This window comes from Cynocephalus volans, chromosome X, assembly GCF_027409185.1.
Source record: "Cynocephalus volans isolate mCynVol1 chromosome X, mCynVol1.pri, whole genome shotgun sequence".
In the NCBI taxonomy this organism is placed as follows: domain Eukaryota; kingdom Metazoa; phylum Chordata; class Mammalia; order Dermoptera; family Cynocephalidae; genus Cynocephalus; species Cynocephalus volans.
This window is the reverse complement of record NC_084478.1, coordinates 63059873-63081076: the sequence shown is the minus strand read 5'-3', so window position 1 is coordinate 63081076 and position 21204 is coordinate 63059873. Positions and strand designations below refer to the sequence as shown.

At 36.5% G+C, this 21204-nt stretch overlaps 1 protein-coding gene across 6 annotated transcripts in view; it reads left to right on the top strand.

The window, feature by feature from the left end:
- ZNF674 (zinc finger protein 674) overlaps nt 1-20110 on the top strand; it is a 48811-nt gene extending 28701 nt beyond the window's left edge. For 4 of the 6 annotated variants that reach the window (XM_063083721.1, XM_063083720.1, XM_063083725.1 and 1 more), the window contains one exon: nt 17002-19822. In XM_063083721.1, coding sequence (XP_062939791.1) covers nt 17002-18503 — 1502 coding nt within the window. In that variant the 3' untranslated portion in view covers nt 18504-19822. Of the gene's footprint in view, nt 1-17001; nt 19823-20034 lie in introns of those variants that run through there. The other 2 variants (XM_063083723.1, XM_063083724.1) reach the window with 2 other exon arrangements.
- Nucleotides 20111-21204: the final 1094 nt, after the last annotated feature.

Sequence of the window (21204 nt, the reverse complement as noted above, 5' to 3'; positions counted from 1 at the left end):
TTTGATATTGTCCTACAGGTCCCTGAGGCTCTGCTTTTCTTTTTTCCCAATCTTTTTTTCTCTCTATTCTTCAGGTTGGCAGGTTGGATCACTTCTGTCAGTCTGACTCCAAGTTCATTGACTTTACCTCTGCCATCTGCATTCTGCTAAGTCCATCCTAGGAGTTGTTTTGTTGTTTTTTTAATTTCAGATATTGTGTTTTTCAGTTCTAAAATTTCAATTTTCTTTTTACAGTTTCTATTTCTCTGTTGAGAACTTCTATTTATCCATTTATTTCAAATGTGTTTGCCTTTACACCATGGAGCTTAGACATACTAGCTGCTTAATTGCTCTTGATATTTACAGCATCTGGGTTATCTCAGGATTAGCATCTGTTGATTGTCTTTTTCCTTTGAGAATTGGCCACATTTTCCTGGTTCTTTGTCATGTTGAATAATTTTGGATTCTGTCCTGGCTAGTAGTGATTTTGTTGTTCTTTTTTAAAATCTTTGTTTATCAGGTTTTTGTCTCGCCTTCTGTGGGTATAGGTTTCAATCAGGTTGGTTTTCAAAGCCTTTGCTATGCTTCTTTGGATTGTCTTCTTCATGCCCCACCCAGGGTTAGTTTGAGACTTGAGTGGTGGGTTCAGTCTTTTTGCAGTTTCCAAAGCCTTTGCTGACTTGCTTCAGGTCTGTTTCATAACATCTGTCACTCGAGTATTAGTCTGACTTGAGCTGTGATTTAAATCTTAGTTCAGTTCTCAAAGCTTGATGTGTGGTTTTGCTTTCTCTTGCATGCACTTGAGTCAAAGTCTTGAGAGAAAAGAGAAGGGAAGAAAGGGGAACCCACTGATGTATGGGTTTCTTCTCCACTTTTTGACTCACCTTCATAGTCTGCCTGGTTTTGTTTGCTTGTCAGAGTCCTCAGGTAGTTGCTTTATGTATTTAGTCCAGAGGTTTTAGTCACAGTAATCAGTAGGAGAGGCTGTAGTAGACTTACTCTATTGTGGCCAGAAATGGAAACCTTGATTTATTCGTTATTGCATTTATCTTTATTATTTCTGTCCTTGTGCTAGTTTGAATTTAATTTTCTCTTTTCATAGTTACACAAGGTAGAAGCTTTAGATAATTGATTTGAGACCTTTTTTTTCCCTAATATAAGCATTGTGAATGTCATGACTATCTGTAAGTACTGATTTAGCTGTTTTAAACCCTTTATTGTGGTTTAATTGGCATATAAGAAATGACACATATTTAAAGTGAACAGTTTGATAAGTTTTGACGTGTCTATGCCCGTGATTCCATCTGTATTAGTCTGTTTTGTGTTGCTATAACAGAATACCTGAGACTGGGTAATTTATAAAGAACAGAGGTTTATTTGGCTCACGATTCTGGGACAGTGCATCTGGTGCAGGCCTCAGGCTGCATCTGCTCATGGTGGAAAGCGGCAGGCAGCCAGTGGGTACACAGATCAAATGGTCAGAGGAAGCAAGAGAGAGAGAGGGGAGGTGCTAGTATCTTTTAAACAACCAGGTCTTGCGGGAACTGATAAACCAAGAACTCACTCACTATCCCCACCCCCCAGGGAGAGCATTAATTCATTCAGGAGGGATCCGCCCCTCTGACTCAAACAGCTCCCAGCACGCCACATTGGGGTTCAGATTTCCACATGAATTCTGGGAGGACAACACATCCAAACTCCATCACCATCACCACAATCAAGATAATTATATCATAGAATGAATTGGGAAGTATTCTGTCCACTCTATAATTCTTTGGAAGAGTTTGTGTAGAATTGGTATTCTTTCTTAAATGCTTGATAGAATTTCCCAGTAAAGTCATTTGGGCCTGGAGATTTCTTTGTGGGAAAGTTTTATTTTTTTATTATTTTATTTACTTTTTCATAAGCAAAATTGAAATTTATTCATAAATGAATTCACAGACATCTTGACATTCTGATTATGGTTGTTCTGAATCACACTTCGTGTTTATTTTATTTTATTTTTTATTTACTGAAACATGATTGTACATATCTGTGGGGTACAGTATTGAATATCCATACCTGTAGGCAATATGTGGTACTCAAATCAGGACAATTAGTATATTCAACATTACAGAATGTAATCATTTTTTGTGGCCCTTTACCAATTTCTTGCTAACCCTCATCCCCCTTCCTACCTCTGGTGGCCTCAGTTCTGTTCTCTCCTTTTGGAAGTTCAATGAATTATTGTGATTGTTGTATCTTTCTTTTTTTAAATTTATTTGTTTGTTTTTAGCTCCCACTCATGAGTGAGGACACGCAGTATTTCTCTTTCTGTGTCTGGCTTATTTCACTTAACATCATTTTCTCTAAGTTCATCCATGTTGCTGTGAGTAGCAGAATTTCATTATTTTTTATGGCTGAGTAGTATTCCATTGTGTATATATGCCACATTTTCCTTATCCAGTCATCTGTCGATGGACATTCAGGTTGGTTCCAACTTTTGGCGATTGTATTTTATTTTATTTTATTTTTATTTTATTTTTTTTTGTCTTTTTTTCGTGATCAGCACTCAGCCAATGAGTGCACTGGCCATTCCTATATAGGATGCGTTCCCAGCGCTGCACTCTCCCGAGTGCGCCATGGGCTCGGCCCTGGTGATTGTAAATAGAGCTGTGATAAACATGGTATGCCTTCAACATGATGATTTCCATTCCTTTGGGTATATGTCCAGGAGTGGGATTGCTGGATCATATGGATCTATAGTTGTTTGAGGAAACTACTTGCTGTTTTCCATAATGGCTGCACTAATTTACAGTCCTACCAAAAGTATAGGAGGGTTCTCCTTTCTCCACATCCTGACCAGCATTTGTTATTCTCTCTCTTTTTTTTTTATAATAGCCTAATTGGGGTGAGATGATATCTCAGTGTGGCTTTGATTTGCATTTCCCTGATGATTAGCGATGTTGAGCATTTTTTCATGTGTCTGTTGGCCATTTGTATATCTTTCCTTGGGAATGCCTATTCAGCTCCTTTGCCCATTTTTTAATCAGGTTACTTGGTTTTTACTGTTAAGTTGTTTGAGTTCCTTGTATATTCTGGATATCAACCCCTTGTTGGATGCATAGTTTGCAAATATTTTCTCCTGTTCTGTAGGTTGTCTTTTTGCTCCATTAATTGTTTCTTTTGCTATGCAGAAGCTTTTCAGTTTGATGTAATCCCATTTATTTATTTTTTCATTTGTTGTCTGTGCTTTTGGGGTCTTATTCATAAAGTCTTTGCCCAGCCCTACTTCCTGAAGTGTTTCCCCTATGTTTTCTTTTAGGAGTTTTATAGTTTTAGGTCTTATATTTAAGTCTTTAATCCATTTTTAGTTGATTTTGGTATATGATGAGAGGTACGGGTCCAGTTTCATTCTTCTACATACGAATGTCCAGTTTTCCCAGCACCATTTATTGAACAGGCAGTCTTTTCCCCAATGTATGTTCTTGTTGCCTTTGTCAAAGATCAGTTGGCTTCTAAGTATGTGGGTTGATTTCTGGGTTCTCTATTCCAGTCCAGTGGTCCCAGTGTCTATTTTTATGCCAGTATCATGCTGTGTTAGTTACTGTAGTTTTGTAGTATAATTTCAAGTCAGGTAGTGTTATGGCTCTGTCTTTATTTTTCTGCTCAGGATTGCTTTGGCTATTAGGGGTCTTTTGTTCCATATGAATGTTAGAATTGTTTTTTCTATTTCTGTGAAGAATGTCATTGATATTTTGATGGGGTTTGTATTGAATCGATACATTGTTTTGGGTAGTATGGACATTTTCACAATGTTAACTCTTTCAATTCAAGACTATCTTTTTTGTGTCCTCTTTAATTTCTTTCAGCAGTAATTTGTAGTTCTCATTTTAGAGATCTTTCACCTCCTTGAATAAATTGATTCCTAGGTGTTTTATTTTTTTGTAATTATTGTATATGGACTTGCTTTCTTGATTTCTTTTTCTGGCAGTTTATTATTTTAAACTTCAATTTCAATTTCTTTAATAAATATTGAGTTATTCAGATGATATATTTCTTCTCAAATGAACTTTGGTAATTCGTATCTTGATTTCAAGGAGTTTGTCAATTTCATCTAAGTTGTCAAATTTACTGGCATAAAGTTGTTCATAATATTCCCTTATTCTTTTAATTTCTGAGGGTCAGTGGTAGTCTCATTTTAGTTTTTTAAAAAGTCTAATCACATGTACTAGTGAAAACTATGAGCTTCATTTAAGGGGAAATCTTTTCTCCTCCAGCAAATGCCTACTTTAGTGCTTCAGGCTGAAAGTTTTTAGTGACAAAGGGAGAATTCTCAGCCTTTTCTTTCTTTGTTCTTCCACCTACCTCTTTTCACTCCCCCACCCAACAAGTAGGTCATCTCTGGTTCCTTGAGTGAAGTGGGTGAGGAAGGAAAGAGAGACAAAGGACAAAACAAGTTTGACCTAATTGGTAAAGATTTAATCTGATATTGGTACCCTCTGCATGTGGCAAATTCCAGAGACCAATTTTTCCTTTCCTTGGCATTTTTATGGTTCCCTTGGAGATGCCCCAGCTGTGAACCCCCTGACTGCAATTTCCTCCATGCAGGCAGGGCCTCTTTTCTAACTAGTTATTTAACCCTGGCCCCAAGGTACACCTCCAATCTCTTTTTGCTGAGGTCACCATGATGCTAGCAGAAAGCCCTCTTTCCAAAGTAACTCAGCCCCGTTCATATCCAGAGGGTCCACATCTGGCTTGTGCAGTGTGTGTGTGTGTGTGTGTGTGTGTGTGTGTGTGTGTGTGTGTGTGTGTGTGTGTGTGTGTGTGTGTGTGTGTGTGTTTGTGTTGAGGGGGTGGGACCTGCAGTTCACTCCCATGTAACCTTTTCTCTGCTGCCACAATCTCTTTTTGCTGAGGTCACCATGATGCTAGCAGAAAGCCCTCTTTCCAAAGTAACTCAGCCCCGTTCATATCCAGAGGATCCACATCTGGCTTGTGGTGTGTGTGTGTGTGTGTGTGTGTGTGTGTGTGTGTGTGTGTGTGTGTGTGTGTGTGTGTGTGTGTGTGTGTGTGTGTGTGTGTGTGTGTGTGTGTGTGTGTGTGTGTGTGTGTGTGTGTGTGTGTGTGTGTGTGTGTTGAGGGGGTGGGACCTGCAGTTTACTCCCATGTAACCTTTTCTCTGCTGCCACAGATTTCCTCAGTCTGTCACCTGTAGACTTTTTCTAGGTGCAAGTCCTCCAAATCCCCCAAACTCTAGTGGATATATCAAGCAAGTTGTCCTTGAAGTCCTTCTCACTAGATGGGGTGGGGCAAACATACTCCTCCCTACCCTATTGTTGGAGAGAGAAAATGCCACAGCTTTCCGTTGGTTCTCTCCAAAGAAATTTCCTTCTTCAGCCTCTTCAACCATAACACTCTTATACTTTTAAGGGGTATGTTACAGCTCAGGGCCATTAAGCAGTTTTGACATACCCCTTTTAAGTTCTGAAAAGGTCTCTGGACTGGGAGTATTTTATTAACAGCCTTTGAAACAAAAAGAGTGGGTTTTACCATCATGTCAAATCAATCCCCTAAGAGCATGGATTGCAGCTAGGTGGGCGGATATAGCTTCCTGAAATGTCTGAAACTTCAGCTTTTGAACAGGAAACATCGATGTTAAAATGCAAAGCTCTGTAACCTTATGTGGCAAAACTAGTGGTCCAGACAGTGCATGATTTAAACCAGTACTGTACAATAGAACTTTCTACAGTTATGGCAGTGTTTTATATGTATATATACAATTGTAGACTCTAAATTTTGGTAATCTAGAGAGTATAAATTGGTATCTTATAACTTTCACTCTCCTGATAATTAGTGAAGGTATTTATCATTTCATATGTTATTCACTAGTTAAGTTTCCTCTTCTGTAGCTTGCCTGTTCTTATCCTTTATTCGTGCTTTGGTTGGATTGTTTGTCTTTTCTTATTGCTTTACATGGATTCTTTGTATATATAGATTTCAATTTTGTGTGTAGTCAATATCTTTTCTTAGTCCAGGCTGTTTATGGTGTATTTTTGAGTAGAAGTTTTAATTGTAATGTAATCAAATTTATCAACTTTTTAGTTTGTGCTTTTTGTGTAATTTTAAGTAATTTTTTTCTGGCTCAGCTCATAAAGATATTTTCATGTAACTTTCTTCTAAGCATTAAAAATTTTACTTTTTACTTTCTTAAAATATGCCTGGAATTTATTTTTATATAACTTGTGAAGAAGGAATTCACCTTTTTTCCCCTATGGATAGACACTTGCACTGGCGCTGTTGATTGACTTCTTCCTACAGTGATGTGTAATGCCACTTCAGTCATATGTCAAGTTTCTCTATACTTGGGGGTTTGTTCCTGGGATCTTGGTTTTGTTCCAATGGTCTGCTTGTCACTTTGCCACTATCATGTTTTTATATCTTTATTCTAATGAGTTAAAATATGTAAAGCACTTAAGACAGGGCTGAATACTATATAAATATTAACTATAGTACCATTCTTATTGTTACTGATGTTGTTAAGAGCTGATAGCATGAATCTCCCCCCTTATTTCTTTTGACCCTTTGGCCTTTCTTCCATAGGAATTTTAGGATTAGTTTGTTGAATTCCATGGAAAACCCTGTTTGAGACTCCGATTACAATTGCACTGTGTTTGGAAATGAGCTGGGGGTGGGTTGGGGATTGGCATATCCACATTATTGAGTTTTCCTCTCCATGAACTCTTATTCAGCTTTGCTTTTATGTCATTTAGTAATATTTCAAACTTGTCTTCAGGAAGATCTTTCACATTTCTTGTAAAATTTCTTCCTAGCTACCTCTTAGTTACCATTGCAATTGTGATTGGGATCCTTTTACCTATAACATCTTCTAATTGGTTAATATATAGTGTATGAGAATGCTAGAGATATTCATATATTCATCTTGTGTACAGAAGCCTTTATGAATGCTTTTATGAATACTAATTGTTTTTGGATTCTGTTGGGTCTTTTATGTAAACAATTATCTTCATAAAGACAATTGCCTATTCCTTTCCAACTATACATTCTATTTCTTTTTCCTTTCCTCATTGTATTACTCAGGACCTATAATACAGTGTTTAATAATGCAGTGATAGTGAATTCCTTGTTTGTTTCTGATTTTAATGGAAATAATCATGAGGACAATGTTAGTAATATAATGAAAAGCAGTATTCAAGTGCCTGCTGTGTGCCACAAATGTACTGTTTTTTTGCTTTGCACATATTAAATAGTTGAATCCTCCCGTCAATCCTGTAAAGCAGGCTGGTTGTTATCCTTATTTTATAGATGAGAAAACTGAGGCACAGAGAAATGATATAACTTCTAAAACTTTCACCATTAAATATGATATTTGCTATAGTGTTTTGAAAGATACTTTTCATCAAAAGTGCCTTTTATTATTCCTAGATTGCTTATAAGACTTTTTAAAAAATCACGAATGAGTTGTATTTCCTCAAATGCTTATTTTCTGCATCTATTGAGAAGACAGTTTTTCCTCCTTTAATCTATTAATGTGGTGGATTACATGAGTAGATTTTTTTTTATTGGTTATGAATATTCATGAGATACAGAGCTGGTTGTCACCCCTTGTGTCCAAGATGTGAAGGCCAGATTAACACTGGCAGCTTGCCCATTACCACAAATTGCGTTTGTACCCTGTGTCCCCCACCCAGTTATCCCCCACTCCTCTCCCCCTCCCCCTTTCACCCCTCCCACTCCACTTTGTATCCTAAGGTATGTTCTCTCCCTCTGCAAGTCCAGTGTGCCACTGTGGTCTTTCTTTCCTTCCTTCTTTCTCTTCTTAGCTCCCACTTATGAGTGAGGACATGCGGTGTTTATCCCTCTGTGCTTTGCTTATTTCACTACATGAGTAGATTTCTGATATTGAAATGTGAACAGTTCTTGCATTCATGTGCTAAACTCCACTTAGTTGTGAAACATTTTTTAAATAAATTTAGAATTCAGTTTTTTAGTATTTAAGAGTTCTGCATTAATGTTCAGAAGTGAAATAAATCTTAGATTTCCTTTTCTTGTACTGTTCTTCTCTCATTCTGGTATTCAAGGTTATACTAGCTGCATAAAACAGATTGGGTACTTTTCCTTCTTGTTCTAATTTCTGAAACTGTATTAACTGAAGTTTACCTGTTTCTTGAGAGTTGGATAGCAATTACCTACAGAAACATCTGGATATGATACCCTTTTTTAGGGCAAGACTTTTGAATATAGAGTTAATTTTTATAATTTAAAAAATAATTATTGATTTATTCATACTTCCTATATTTTCTGTCAATTTTGGTCATTTTTTGAGACAATTATGTTTCATCTGGGGTTTCATATTTATTGACCTAAGGCAGTATTCTTTTTTGATTAAAAAAAAGTCTCATATGGTAAAACTATAAGGAAAGTGAAGGGCATGATAAACACAAAATGCAGGATAATGAATACCTGAGAAGAGAATGAAATGGGCACTTTAAGAACTTCAGGGGTAACTAGAATTTTTTTTTTAGTGGGTGGTGGATACACAGGTATTTTTGGTATCACCATCTTTATAACTTACATGTGCCTTATAAAAATTATTTAAAATGTTCTGCTATGGAGAATTAAGATTGAGTTCACTTCACTGCTCTTGCCACCCACCCACAGGCGTGCGCGCGCGCGCACACACACACACACACACACACACACACACACACACACACACTTCTTGTTTCCCCATAGTCCCAATATGATTAGACCATAAATTTGGTTTCCATCAGCAGTATTATTTACAATGTAATGACTATGTAAACCCTATACATAGTCAAGCCATGTAGTAATCTATGATTAATTTAACTTTCCTGCATAACTTTGTGTTTCCTTTGGTTCATAATTGTTTTGCTTCTTTCATTTGCTTCTTTTTCCATGTGCTTATCACTAGTTGCCAAAAATGACTCTGAATACTTCCAGAGATATCAAGGGTTCCATCAGTGTCCTATCCCTGAGTGTGTCTGGAGCCCTCTGACCTGCTCCCATCCAGGTGGATTACCTTCATTCCTTCTTGCATAGCTATCACTCTGGGAATTCCCTTCACTTTCAGCATTGTTGGGTTCCCTGTTTTCTTTATGCCATGCTGCCTTCCTCATTTCATTGGAGCACATTCAAAGTACTTTGCTAAGAAAGAATGTAGGTTTGTTGGAGGAAAATTTTTTAAAGATTTTTGGATGTCTAAAAACCACTCATCCTAGATGGAATGTTGGGCTTGGGGTAGAGTTTGGGGATGGAAATTTCTTGCTCTTAGACTTTTGAAGGCATTGCCCCATTGTCTTCTAATTGTCAGTATTCCTTTTGAGAACTCTGAAGCTATTCTTATTATTAATACTTGGTATCAATTTTTTTTCTCTGTCAGCTTATAAGATTTTTTTCTTCCCCTTTATTTCATGTGCTCTGGCATTTCTCCATACACCTGGATATGGGATCATTGTCACCAGTATTGCGGTGCACTTGGTAGGAGACAAATTCCCGCAGGGATAGTTGTTCCTTTCTCATGCAAAGCCAAGATGCTGCAGGACTAGACAGCTGCATTTCAAGTACAAGGGGCAAGCAAGCCTTTTTTTAAAAAGGTCCTTTTCACTTTGCCTGTGGAAGATTTTAAATTGACCCACTAAAAATAAGCACATCAGGCCAGAAAACCATTAGCCTCTAGTGTTCAGGCATCCCAGGCAGGCAAAACAGTGATATCAACATAGGGAACTTTCCAAAAGCCAAATTCCTAGACTTCAGCCAAGAGCCAAACACTTAAACAGACCCTTCTAAAGAGCCAGCATGCTGTGTTAGTACTTTCTTACACGTTAACTTTATTGGGGCTCTTTATTTCTTTGTGTGGATTTGAGTTACTGTATAGTATCCTTTCTTTTCTTGGAGCTCAGCTCCAAGTTAGGTCAAATAGCAACATCATTCTGGGGATAGGGCTTTTGCTAGAGCTCCAGAACAGGACAGCCCCCTTGGGTGGCTATGAGGCCGTCAGTTTTCCTGGAGTTGGGGAGCCGGTGGAGGGGGAATGAGTAGTGCCAAGTGAGACACCGCAGACCTGGCTGTTCTTAGTGAGGTTTGCTACAGATTGAATATCCCTTATCTGAAGTGCTTGGGACCAGAAGTGTTTCAAATTTCAGATCTTTTCAGAATTTGAAATATTTGCATATGCATAACAGTTGAGAATCCCTAATACCAAAAATCTAAACTCTGAAATGCTCTTATGAGCATTTCCTTTGAGCATGACCTGTGAGTGTCATGTTGACACTCAAAAATCTTCAGATTTTAGACTATTTTGGATTTTGGATTTTCAAATTAGGGATACTCAACCTGCAAATGCTTTTTAATGTGGTGCTTGCCTTCGGTTAATTTCCAAGATCCTGAAATGGTTGATTTTGATCATTTTTCTGTTTTTTTGTTGCTTTTATGGGGGAGAGGATTTACTGAGGTCCTCACTCCACCATTCCAGAAGTCTTACCTTATGGCATTTCTTTTAAAACTGCAGAAAAGTACAGAAAATCATAATCATAGCAAACACTCTTGTTCCCCCTTCCCAGAATTAGCAAATATGAACTTTGTGTCATTTTGTTTGGGTTTTTTTTTTAAATAAAAGAAATAGAGATTTAAAAATAAAATTGAAGTCCCCTTTTTCTCTTGAGTCCTGTTCCCTTTATTCCCTCCCCAGGCAAACAACATCCTGAATTTTGTAAGTATCCTAATGCATGTTTTTATACTTTTACTACATATATTTGTATCGGTAATCAATATAGATTCTTTTTCTAAAATTATCAGATTAGTGCTCTTGAACTATCTGCAACTTGCTATTTGTATTCAGCATTACCTTTTGAGCTTTATCTATGCTGATACATTAGATTTAGTACATTCATTTTAACTTCTACATAGCATTCCAGCATATAAGTATCACAATTCATTTATCCATACCTCTACTGGTGGGCATTTGTTGGTTTCTGATATTTTGTTGCCATTCTTGTACATGTTCAGATTTGCCAGAATTTCCCTATGGTATAACTACAAGTGGAATAGGTGGTAGGGTAGGGTATGTATATTTCCAACATTATTAGATGTATTTATTTCCTTTTAGCCCTCACAAGTGGAATCAATTTGCCATATATATTTAGGAGTTTTGCATCTATGTGAGTGAAATTGCTTTATAATCTCATATTTTGTCCTTCTCTGCTTCTGGCATCAAGGTCATTATGTTTTATTTGGTCTAAGTATTGTCTTGCCAATTTTCTTTTGGTTGTTAAGTGCCAGTTATTATATCGCTTTCCATGATTTTATTTTCAACATTTCTCTCTAATTTTAGTTTGTTTTTTGAAAACATGGAGCTGATTTTTTAAAATGTAATTTAATATGGTTGGTTTTCAGTTAATAGGGTTAATATGCATTTATTGTGATATTACTAAATTTATGTTTCTTCTTTTATTGTATTTTCTATCTAGTCTGCTTTTTTTATTACCTCTTTTTTTCCTGCCTTTGCTGGATTTTCTTTACCCCCTGCCTTTTTCCCTTTTAGTCATTATCCATCTGAATAATTCAAGTACCAAGCATTATTTTTAGCCAGTTTTGTGTGTGGCAAAATTCCTGTCTTGTCTAAAAATGTCTTTATATTTTGTCATCTTTCTTTACAATAATTTATCTGAGGATAGAGTTCTAAGATGACAGCTTCTCTCAGGACTTTGAAGATATTATTCTTTAATCTTCTGTCTTCTTTTTCTGTTGATGAAGTCTGATGTTAATATAATTTTTTATAGGAGTTTTTAAAAAAATTTCTCCGTGGTAGCTTTCCATATTTTCTTTCTGACTTTAAAGTCTTGTGGTTGCACTGAGCTTTGTCCGGGTGCAGATTTGCTTTTATTTGCCACACTTTGGACTCTGGACATTCAGTGGCAGAATGCATGCCTTTCATCCATTCTAGAAAAGTATCAGTCATTGTATCTTCAAATATTGCCTAGGTCAGGGGTCATATTCAGAGATTCTCTAGAAAGACTCATGGGACTCAGTATATAATTGTATTCACAGGTAATATTTATTATAGCAATGTAGTAAGGATATACAACCAGATCATAAAGGAAAAAGGCACAGGCAGAGTCTGCCATGTGCAGGATTCCTCCTGCTGTCTCCCTCCCATGAGGGGTCACACAGGGGGCACTCTTCCCCCAGCATCAAAAATGCAGCAACATGTTGGGCTGGCTGGTTAGCTCAGTTGGTTAGAGCATGGCCTTGTAACACTAAGGTCAAGGGTTCAGGTTCTCCTTAACTAGCCAGCCACCAAAACAAACAAACGCATGTGATGTTTATGCTCAGGGAAGCCCATTAGAGACTCAGCACCCTCAGTTTTTATGGGAGGCTGGTCACACAGAGAAACTCTGACAAGCATATACCAAAATTCCAGACTCTCAGAAGGATGGAGGTGTTCAGCATAAATCACATTGTTTGTATAAACAGTTTAGGCATAGAAAACCACCCTTATCAGGGAATGGTGGGAACATTTCTGAAATCCTAATCCCAGGTAGCAGCTAAGGACCAACCTTGCAGGCAGGCCTTTCTAAGTGTAGCAGTCATAGGGCTGCTATCTTAACCCTTTTCTTGGCCTACTGCCCTATTTCCTTTTTCTCTATTTTCTCCATATAGATCTTCTATTAAACCTATGTTAGAACTTATTATTTCTCTATTTCTCTTACCACACTTCCATTTTGTTAGCTCTTTATGCTATTATTCTGGGTGATTTCCCAAGATTTCTCATCTAATTCATTAAATCTGTCTTCATCTGTGGCTAGTTAGTGTTCAACCTCTCTTTTAGAGGTTTTTTTTTTTTTTTTTAAAGTCTGTATAGTTTTTATATTCATATTTATTTCCTTTTCTCAAATTATCATGTTTTTCCCCATAGTCTAGTTCTTTTTGCTTATCTAGCTTTTTGTATATTTGTAGTATATTTATTTTAAAGCCCAGATTGTTGTGCTATCTACAGTTCTAGGAATGGGAGTATCTTTTACTGTATCTGCTGATTCTAATGATGGTTCATTTCCTTGTAAGGTTTTCAATTTTTTTACTGTGAATCTCTCTTCAGTGAGAGTTGGTATTCCATAGCAATACTGTGAGCCCTAAGCTATAAAAACATGAGAATATATCTTTTGGAAAGTTTGCCACTGCTATGAACCTACTAATAAAAGGACCATTTTTTTTTTAATTAAAAATTTTTTTTTATTGGTTATGAATATTCATAAGATACAAAGCTGATTGTCACCCCTCATGCCCATGATGTGAGGGCCAGATTTATACTGGCAGCACACCCATTACCACAAATTGCATTTGTACCCCATGTCCCCCACCCAATTATCCCCAACCGTCCTCTCCCTCCCCCTGTCACCTCCACTCCACTTTGTAGCCCAGGGAATTTTCTCTCCCTCTGCAAGTCCAATGCACTACTGTGGTCTTTCTTTCCTTCATTCTTTCTCTCTTACCTCCCAAATATGACTGAGTACATGCGGTATTTATCCCTCTGTGCTTTGCTTATTTCACTCAACATGTTTCTCCAGGCTCATCCATTTTGTTGCAAGTGGGAGTATTTCATTCTTTTTTATGGCAAAGTAGTATTCCATGGTGTATATATACCAGTTTCCTTATCTAATCATCCATCGATGGATATTTAGATTGGTTCCATGTCTTGGCTATTGTAAACAGAGCTGTGATGAACATGGGAGTGCAGGTATCCCTTTGACATGATGATTTCCATTCCTCTGGGTATATACCTAGAAGCGGGATTGCTGGATTGTATGGAAGATCTATCTGTAGTTGTTTGAAAAATCTCCATACTGTTTTCCATAGTGGTTGTACTAATTTACAGTCCCACCAACAGTGTAGGAGTGTTCCCTTCTCTCCACACCCTCGCCAGCATTTTTTATTCACCATCTTTTTGATTATAGCCAGTCTAACTGGGGTGAGGTGGTAACTCAGTGTAGTTTTAATTTTCATTTCCCTGATGACTAGTGATGTTGAGCATTTTTTCATGTACCTGTTGGACATTTGGATGTCTTCCTTTGCCCATTTTTTAATTAGGTTATTTGTTTTTTTACTTGTAATTGCTTGAGTTCCTTGTATATTATGGATATTAACCCCTTGTCAGATACATAGTTAGCAAAAATTTTCTCTGACTCTGTAGGTTGTCATTTCACTCTGTTGATTATTTCCTTTGCTGTGCAGAAGATTTTTAGTTTGATGTAGTCCCATTTATTTTTTTCTTTTATTGCTTGTGCTCTCGGGCTCATGTTCATAAAGTCTGTGCCCAGACCTAGTTGCTGAAGTGTTTCACCTAAATTTTCCCTTAGTAATGTTACAGTTTCAGGTCATATACTTAAGTCTTTAATCCATTTTGAGTTGATTTTAGTGTATGGTGAGAGGTGCATATCAAGTTTCATTCTTCTGCATATGGATATCCAGTTTTCCCAGCACCACTTGTTGAAGAGGCAGTCTTTTCCCCAATGTAGATTTTTGTTGCCTTTGTCCAATATCAGATGGCTGTAAGCCTGAAGGGTGATTTCTGGGTTCTCAGTTCTACTCCACTGGTCTGAATGTCTATTTTTATACCAGTACCATGCTGTTTTGGTTACAATAGATTTGTAGTATAATTTGAAGTTAGGTAGTGTTATGCCTCCAGCTTTATTTTTTTTGCTCAGGATTGCTTTGGCTATTCAGGGTCTTTTGTTGTTCCATATGAAGGGTAAGATTGTGCTTTCCATTTCTGTGAAGAATGTCATTGGTATTTTTACAGGGATTGCATTGAATCTGTAGATCACTTTAGGTAGTATAGACATTTTCACAATGTTAATTCTTCCAATCCAAGAGCATGGAATATCTTTCCATCTTTTTGTGTCTTGAAATGGTGAGAGTGGGCATCCTTGTCTTTTTCCTGTTCTTAAAGGAAAGGCCCTCAGTTTTTCCCCATTCGGAATGATACTGGTGGTGGGTTTATCATAAATGGCTTTTATTGTGTTGACATATTTTCCTTCTATACCTAATTTGCTGAGAGTCTTTATCATGAAGGCATATTGAATTTTGTCAAATGATTTTTCAGCATCTATTGAGATAATTATATGGTCTTTGTCCTTGAGTTTGTTGATGTGATGTATCACATTTATTGACTTTCATATGTTGGACCATTCTTGCATCCCTGGGATGAATCCCAATTGATCATAGTGTATGATTTTTTTAATATGTTGCTATATTCTGATTGCTAATATTTTGTAGAGGATTTTTGCATCTAGGTTCACCAAGGATATTGGCCTGTAATTTTCTTTTTTGGTTGTGTCTTTATCTGGTTTTGGTATCAGAATTATGTTGGCTTCATAGAATGAGTTTGGGAGAGTAGCTTTGGTTTCAATTGTTTGGAATAGTTTGAGGAGAATTGGTATTAACTCCTCTTCCTCTTTAAAAGTTTGATAGAGTTCATTTGTAAAGCTATCCGGACCTGGACTTTTCTTTGTTGGAAGATTGCTAATTACTGCTTCAGTCTCGTTGCTTGTTATTGGTCTGGTCAGTATTTCTATCTCTTCTTGGTCCAATCTTCGTAGTTTGTTTGTGTCTAGAAACTTATCCATATCTTCCAGATTTTCATATTTGTTGTCATACAGTTCTTTAAAATAGTTTCTAATGATTCTTTGTATTTCTGTGGCACTGGTTGCAATGTCTCCCTTTTCATTTCTGATTTTTGTTATTTGGGTCTCCTCTCTCTTTTTTTTGTTAACCTAGCTAGTGGTTTGTATATTTTATCTTCTCAAAAAAACAACTTTTAGTTTTGTTGATCTTCTCTGTTGTTTTTTTGGGTCTCTATTTCTTTTAGTTTTGCTCTTAATTATTTCTTTCCATCTACTACCTTTAGGTTTGGATTGTTATTGTTTTTCAGGTTCTTTGAGGCATAGTGTTAAGTCGTTTATTTGAAGTCTTTCCATTCTTTTGATGTAAGCATTTATTGCAGTAAATCTGCCTCTTAGTACTGCTTTTACAGTATCCCACAGGTTTTGGTATGATGTATCTTTATTTTCATTAGTTTCTAGAAATTTTTTGATTTCCTATTTAATTTCTTCTTGGACCCATAGGTCATTCAGGAGCCTATTATTTAGTTTCCATGTATTTGTATAGTTTCCAGAGTTTTGCTTATTATTAATTTCCAATTTTAGTCCATTGTGGTCTGAAAAGATACTTGGAATGATTTTAATTTTTTAAAATTTCCTGAGGCTAGATTTGTGAACTAATATGTGGTCTGTCCTGGAGAATGTTCCATTAGCTGATGAGAAGAAAGTATATTCTTTAGTTGTTAGGTGAAATGTTCTGTATATATCTGCCAGGTCTAGTTGATCTAATGTGTAGTTTAAATCCTGTGTCTCTTTGTTGATTTGTTGCCTGGAAGATCTGAAAAGGACCAATTTTTATATTAATTTTTGAACTTATAGGCTCTGTATTACACTTGTAATCATTTGGATTGAGTTATAGAACTAGGCTTTTGGTTTCTTATATATGACATTCTTTTTGCCAGTTTATTTGGGAGATTTTCTAGTTCCTATTTAACAAACAGAGAAGACCCTTGTAATTCCAACTTTAAGCAGAAATTATACTCTAGTTTCCTGAATATTTGTGCCCTATGATATGTAATACCCTGCAAAGCCTCAAGATTTAGTTTCTGTTTGAACCCCATCCCCTTAAATTTCTACTTCATTTGTGACACATCATAAATTTCTTTTTCTTGGTTTTGAGCTTGGCTGCATATTAAATTATTTTTGTTAGATTTGGACTGTTATTTCTTTGTACTTGTAGTTAGGGGAAGAAAGGTTGGTGGGACATTGGGAGAGGCCATCCACATCAGCTCAAGTCATGCTGATAGGAATTCACCACAGGGCATTTAGGCATTAATGTTGTCACATAACATTAGAGTAGAAAGACTTACAAGTTTGATGATATATCACATTTTTTTTTCTCTAGAAGTCGGGCGAGTTGATGAGCAGATAAATAACTACAAGGAAATCCAAGACAAACCTCTGTGGCAAGATGAATTCACATACAAAGAAACACTGAAGGATGAAAGTGGTGAAGAATGCAGACCATGTAGAAAAATCAGTTATTTGAACACAGATTTTGTTTCTATAAGACAAAGACTTCCTAAATATTACTTATGGGAAAGGTGTTCAAAACATAATTTAAGCTTTCTTAGTGAGAACAGAAGCTATGTAAGAAAGAAAGATGGCAGATGTAAGGCATATTGGAAATTATGCCTCCATTCTAATCTTGATAAAGCTCAACCTGCAGAGAAATTCTCTGAACCTAATCAACGTGAAAAAGCCCCCCACCCTAAGCAAGCCCTTGATAAAAGTCAGAGAATTCAAACTGAGGAGAAACTGTATGAATGTACTGAATGCGGAAAAGTGTTTATCCAGAAAGCAAACCTTGTTGTACATCAAAGAACTCACACTGGAGAGAAGCCTTATCAATGCTGTGAATGTGCAAAAGCCTTCAGCCAGAAGTCAACTCTGATAGCACACCAGAGAACTCATACAGGGGAGAAGCCCTATGAATGCAGTGAATGTGGGAAAACCTTTATCCAGAAGTCAACTTTAATTAAACATCAGCGAACTCATACAGGAGAGAAACCATTTGTATGTGGTGAATGTTCAAAAGCCTTTAAGAGTTCATATCACCTTATGAGACATGAAAAAACACATATTAGACAAGCATTTTCTAAAGGTATCAAATGTGCTAAATCCAGCCTTATACATCAAAGGACTCATATGGGTGAGAAACCTATGTGCAGTGAACATGAGAGAGCTTTTGATGAGAAGCCCACTCCCATTAAACATCAGAGAACTCATACAAAAGAGAAACCTTATGAGTGCAGTAAATGTGGGAAAAGATTCAGAACAAAGTCACATCTCTCTGTTCATCATAGAATTCATACAGGTGAGAAACCCTATGAATGCAACATATGTGGGAAGACTTTCAATGGAAAGTCACACCTGTCTGTCCATCATAGAATTCATACAGGAGAGAAACCCTATGAATGCAGACGATGTGGCAAAGCCTTTGGTGAGAAGTCAACCCTTATTGTACATCAGAGAACTCATACAGGAGAGAAACCCTATAAATGCAGTGAATGTGGGAAAGCCTTCAGTGAGAAGTCACCACTGATTAAACATCAGAGAATTCACACAGGAGAGAGACCCTATGAATGCAGTGACTGTGGGAAAGCCTTCAGTAGGAAGTCAACTCTCATTAAACATCAGAGAATTCATACAGGAGAAAAACCCTACCAATGTAGTGAATGTGGGAAAGCCTTCAGTGTGAAATCAGCTCTCATTGTACATCACAGAACTCATACAGGAGAGAAACCTTATGAATGCAGAGATTGTGGTAAAGCCTTCAGTGGGAAGTCAACTCTTATCAAACATCAGAGAAATCATACAGGAGATAAAACATATGAAGATACTTGAGAGTGAGATAATTTCACTAGGAGCTATATATTAAAAGTAGTTTATTATATATGAAAAAATTCATCCTGAGATGTAACCTTATAAATGTCAAGAATGTTAGAATTTCTTTATATATTGTTTACTGTTCATTTAACTTAATAAAAGGCACAAAAGTATAATTCCATATGTACAATAGATGTGATCAATTTTTCACCCAGAATTTTTTACCCATCAGCAAAGAACTGTATGTCAAAGAATTCAAAAGGGGCAAAACTAAGCATACCAATGTGCAAAAGCTTTCAGAAAGAAGTTAAATGTCATTGCCTATCAGAGGATTTATGCTAAGGAAAAACTAAATTTAATGTGTGTAGAAACCCATGTTAGATATTATGAGAGAATTCATATTCCATATTTTTTACCAAACATTTTGTGGTAAAGGTGCAGAGGTGACAAGCACTCACTTATAAAGTTAAGGTATGGTCACTGTGGATCAGAGTAGAGTATGACATTTTTGAAAGAATAGTATAAGGCATAAAATATTGTAGGTAGGGTAAACTCCCAGGTTATTTCTTACATAGACAGAAAAAATCCTTCCTTAAATAGGGTGAGAGAGAATGAGACATCAGGATTCCTGAAACAAAGAAACTCAGGAAACTATACATATTATTCATCAATATCTTCATTGCAAAAATGCAGACCCCTTACAGAAATGGCATATAGTAAGCTATGACACATGTCCCTTAGGAACAGTGCATACAACTTAATATTTTCTTTTAAGAAAGTAATAATTTTATGGAGGTAGTAAAAGATTTGACATTTTCAGAGTATCTCCCTTAAAATAGTGAAAAAAAAGAAAATTGAATATCCAATGACAGGTGATTGATTAAAAATTGATATGTCAATAAGGTAAAATAACCTGCACCAATTAAGAATTTTAGCTGGCCAGTTAGCTCACCTGGTTCAGCATGGTGCTAATAACACCAAGGTCAAGGGTTTGGATCCCTGTGCTGGCTAGCTGCCAAAAAAAATTTTCTTTTTTCTAATTTTATTACCTTAGAGGATTTTGGAAAATGTTTATGGCAAACTAAGTGAAAAAGCAGATTATAAAACATTGCACCATATGGTTTACATTGTAAAAATAGGAAGGATAGGCACCATTATATCAGTGATGGTGGTAGAAATACAGAAATCTTATGATGAGTAAAATTATATGAACATAGATATGTATAAATATAAACTTTGTATTATATCTATTTTATGGGTGTGTGTGTGTATAGACACATACAGCATAGAGCTAGAAAGGAAATACACCAAATTATTAAGAAAATTAACATTTGAATATGGGGATTATTGATTTTTCATTTTTTTAAATGTAGTCTCCAGAAACTACCAATAAAATATGTTTAATCTCGTTTATGCTTGATGATTCTGTCTTCCCATCCATTTTCTTAAGAAAATGTGAATTATTTCCAATAATCATTTCCTTTTTTTCTTACTTTTTAATTTTCCTGGAGTTTCTACTCATCCTTTCTTTTCTTGTTTGTTTTTCTAGGGTCTTAAACATGCCATCTAATCTATGACACCATTTTTCACATATGTATACATATTGCCTGTTTGTATGATGGTCTGAGTCTATGGTTTTGATAATAAATTTTCCACCTTGAGAATTGGTGTCCTATGATTTTAATATCTGTATGTGATTTTTCTAATGAAAATAAAAACCTCTCCATAGGTTTTTACTCTATAGCCACAAATCCTGTGACATAAGTTACCAGTTAACACATTTTCCAAATGAGAGCTATAGTGAATGGTTAAATGTACCACAGTGGGGACAAAACTGACTTCTGGAGAAAGCTCTTTTCACTGATATTTGTGAGTGCTACTGAATTTTCATACTCCCTCTCTTGTCCCTGTCTTGTCAGCAGCTATGGCAGACACCCTAGGTGTCTACGTGCTATATAATCCCTTCCCCTGATGGTGGTAGAACTGAGACTACTTCTAGCCAATAGATCATGGCAAAGGTGATGGGATGTTACCCCATGACTATGTTATGTTATATAACTCTCCATCTTAACAGACTGGAGAGAGATTTTCCTTGCTGGCCTGATGAGTTAAGCAGCCATGTTGAAGAAGCCCATGTGGCAAGGAACTGCAGCTGGCTTCTAGTAATTGAGGGAAATCTGAACTAAAACAGTGTGACTTGAGTGGCAAGATCCTGGAGACAAGAGAAGTCAAGAAAAACAAGTCCAATAGACAGAGGTACTTTTTCTCACAAGGAGTTCACTGATCGGTAAATAGTATAGAATGGATTTGGAGATACCCAGTGGCCAAGTGCAGAGCTTTCAGCAGAATTATGTGGCAAGGAAATCAAACTTGGAGTTCAGATTCCACTAGTGATGATGGGCCCTGGTAAATACCACAGGCTTTCAGTTGGATCCTCTGTGGAACTATACCTAGGAATTAGTGGAGAGTAAATATAGAGCTCATCTGAAAAAGATTGATACCCCACACTGAATTAACTCATTAGCTAACTGAATTAAGGTTATTTTCCCATACTATAATTGTCAGAAACTAAATCTCATCTAGAGTTTCTACAATTTCTCATGCACAGTGGATTCAGTAAAAAATTGCGAGGCATTCCCAGGGTCAACTAAGAAAAAGTGGAAAGTAGAAGCAGACCCAAAGGTAATTCAGATACAGGAGTTACAACTCATGAACTTTA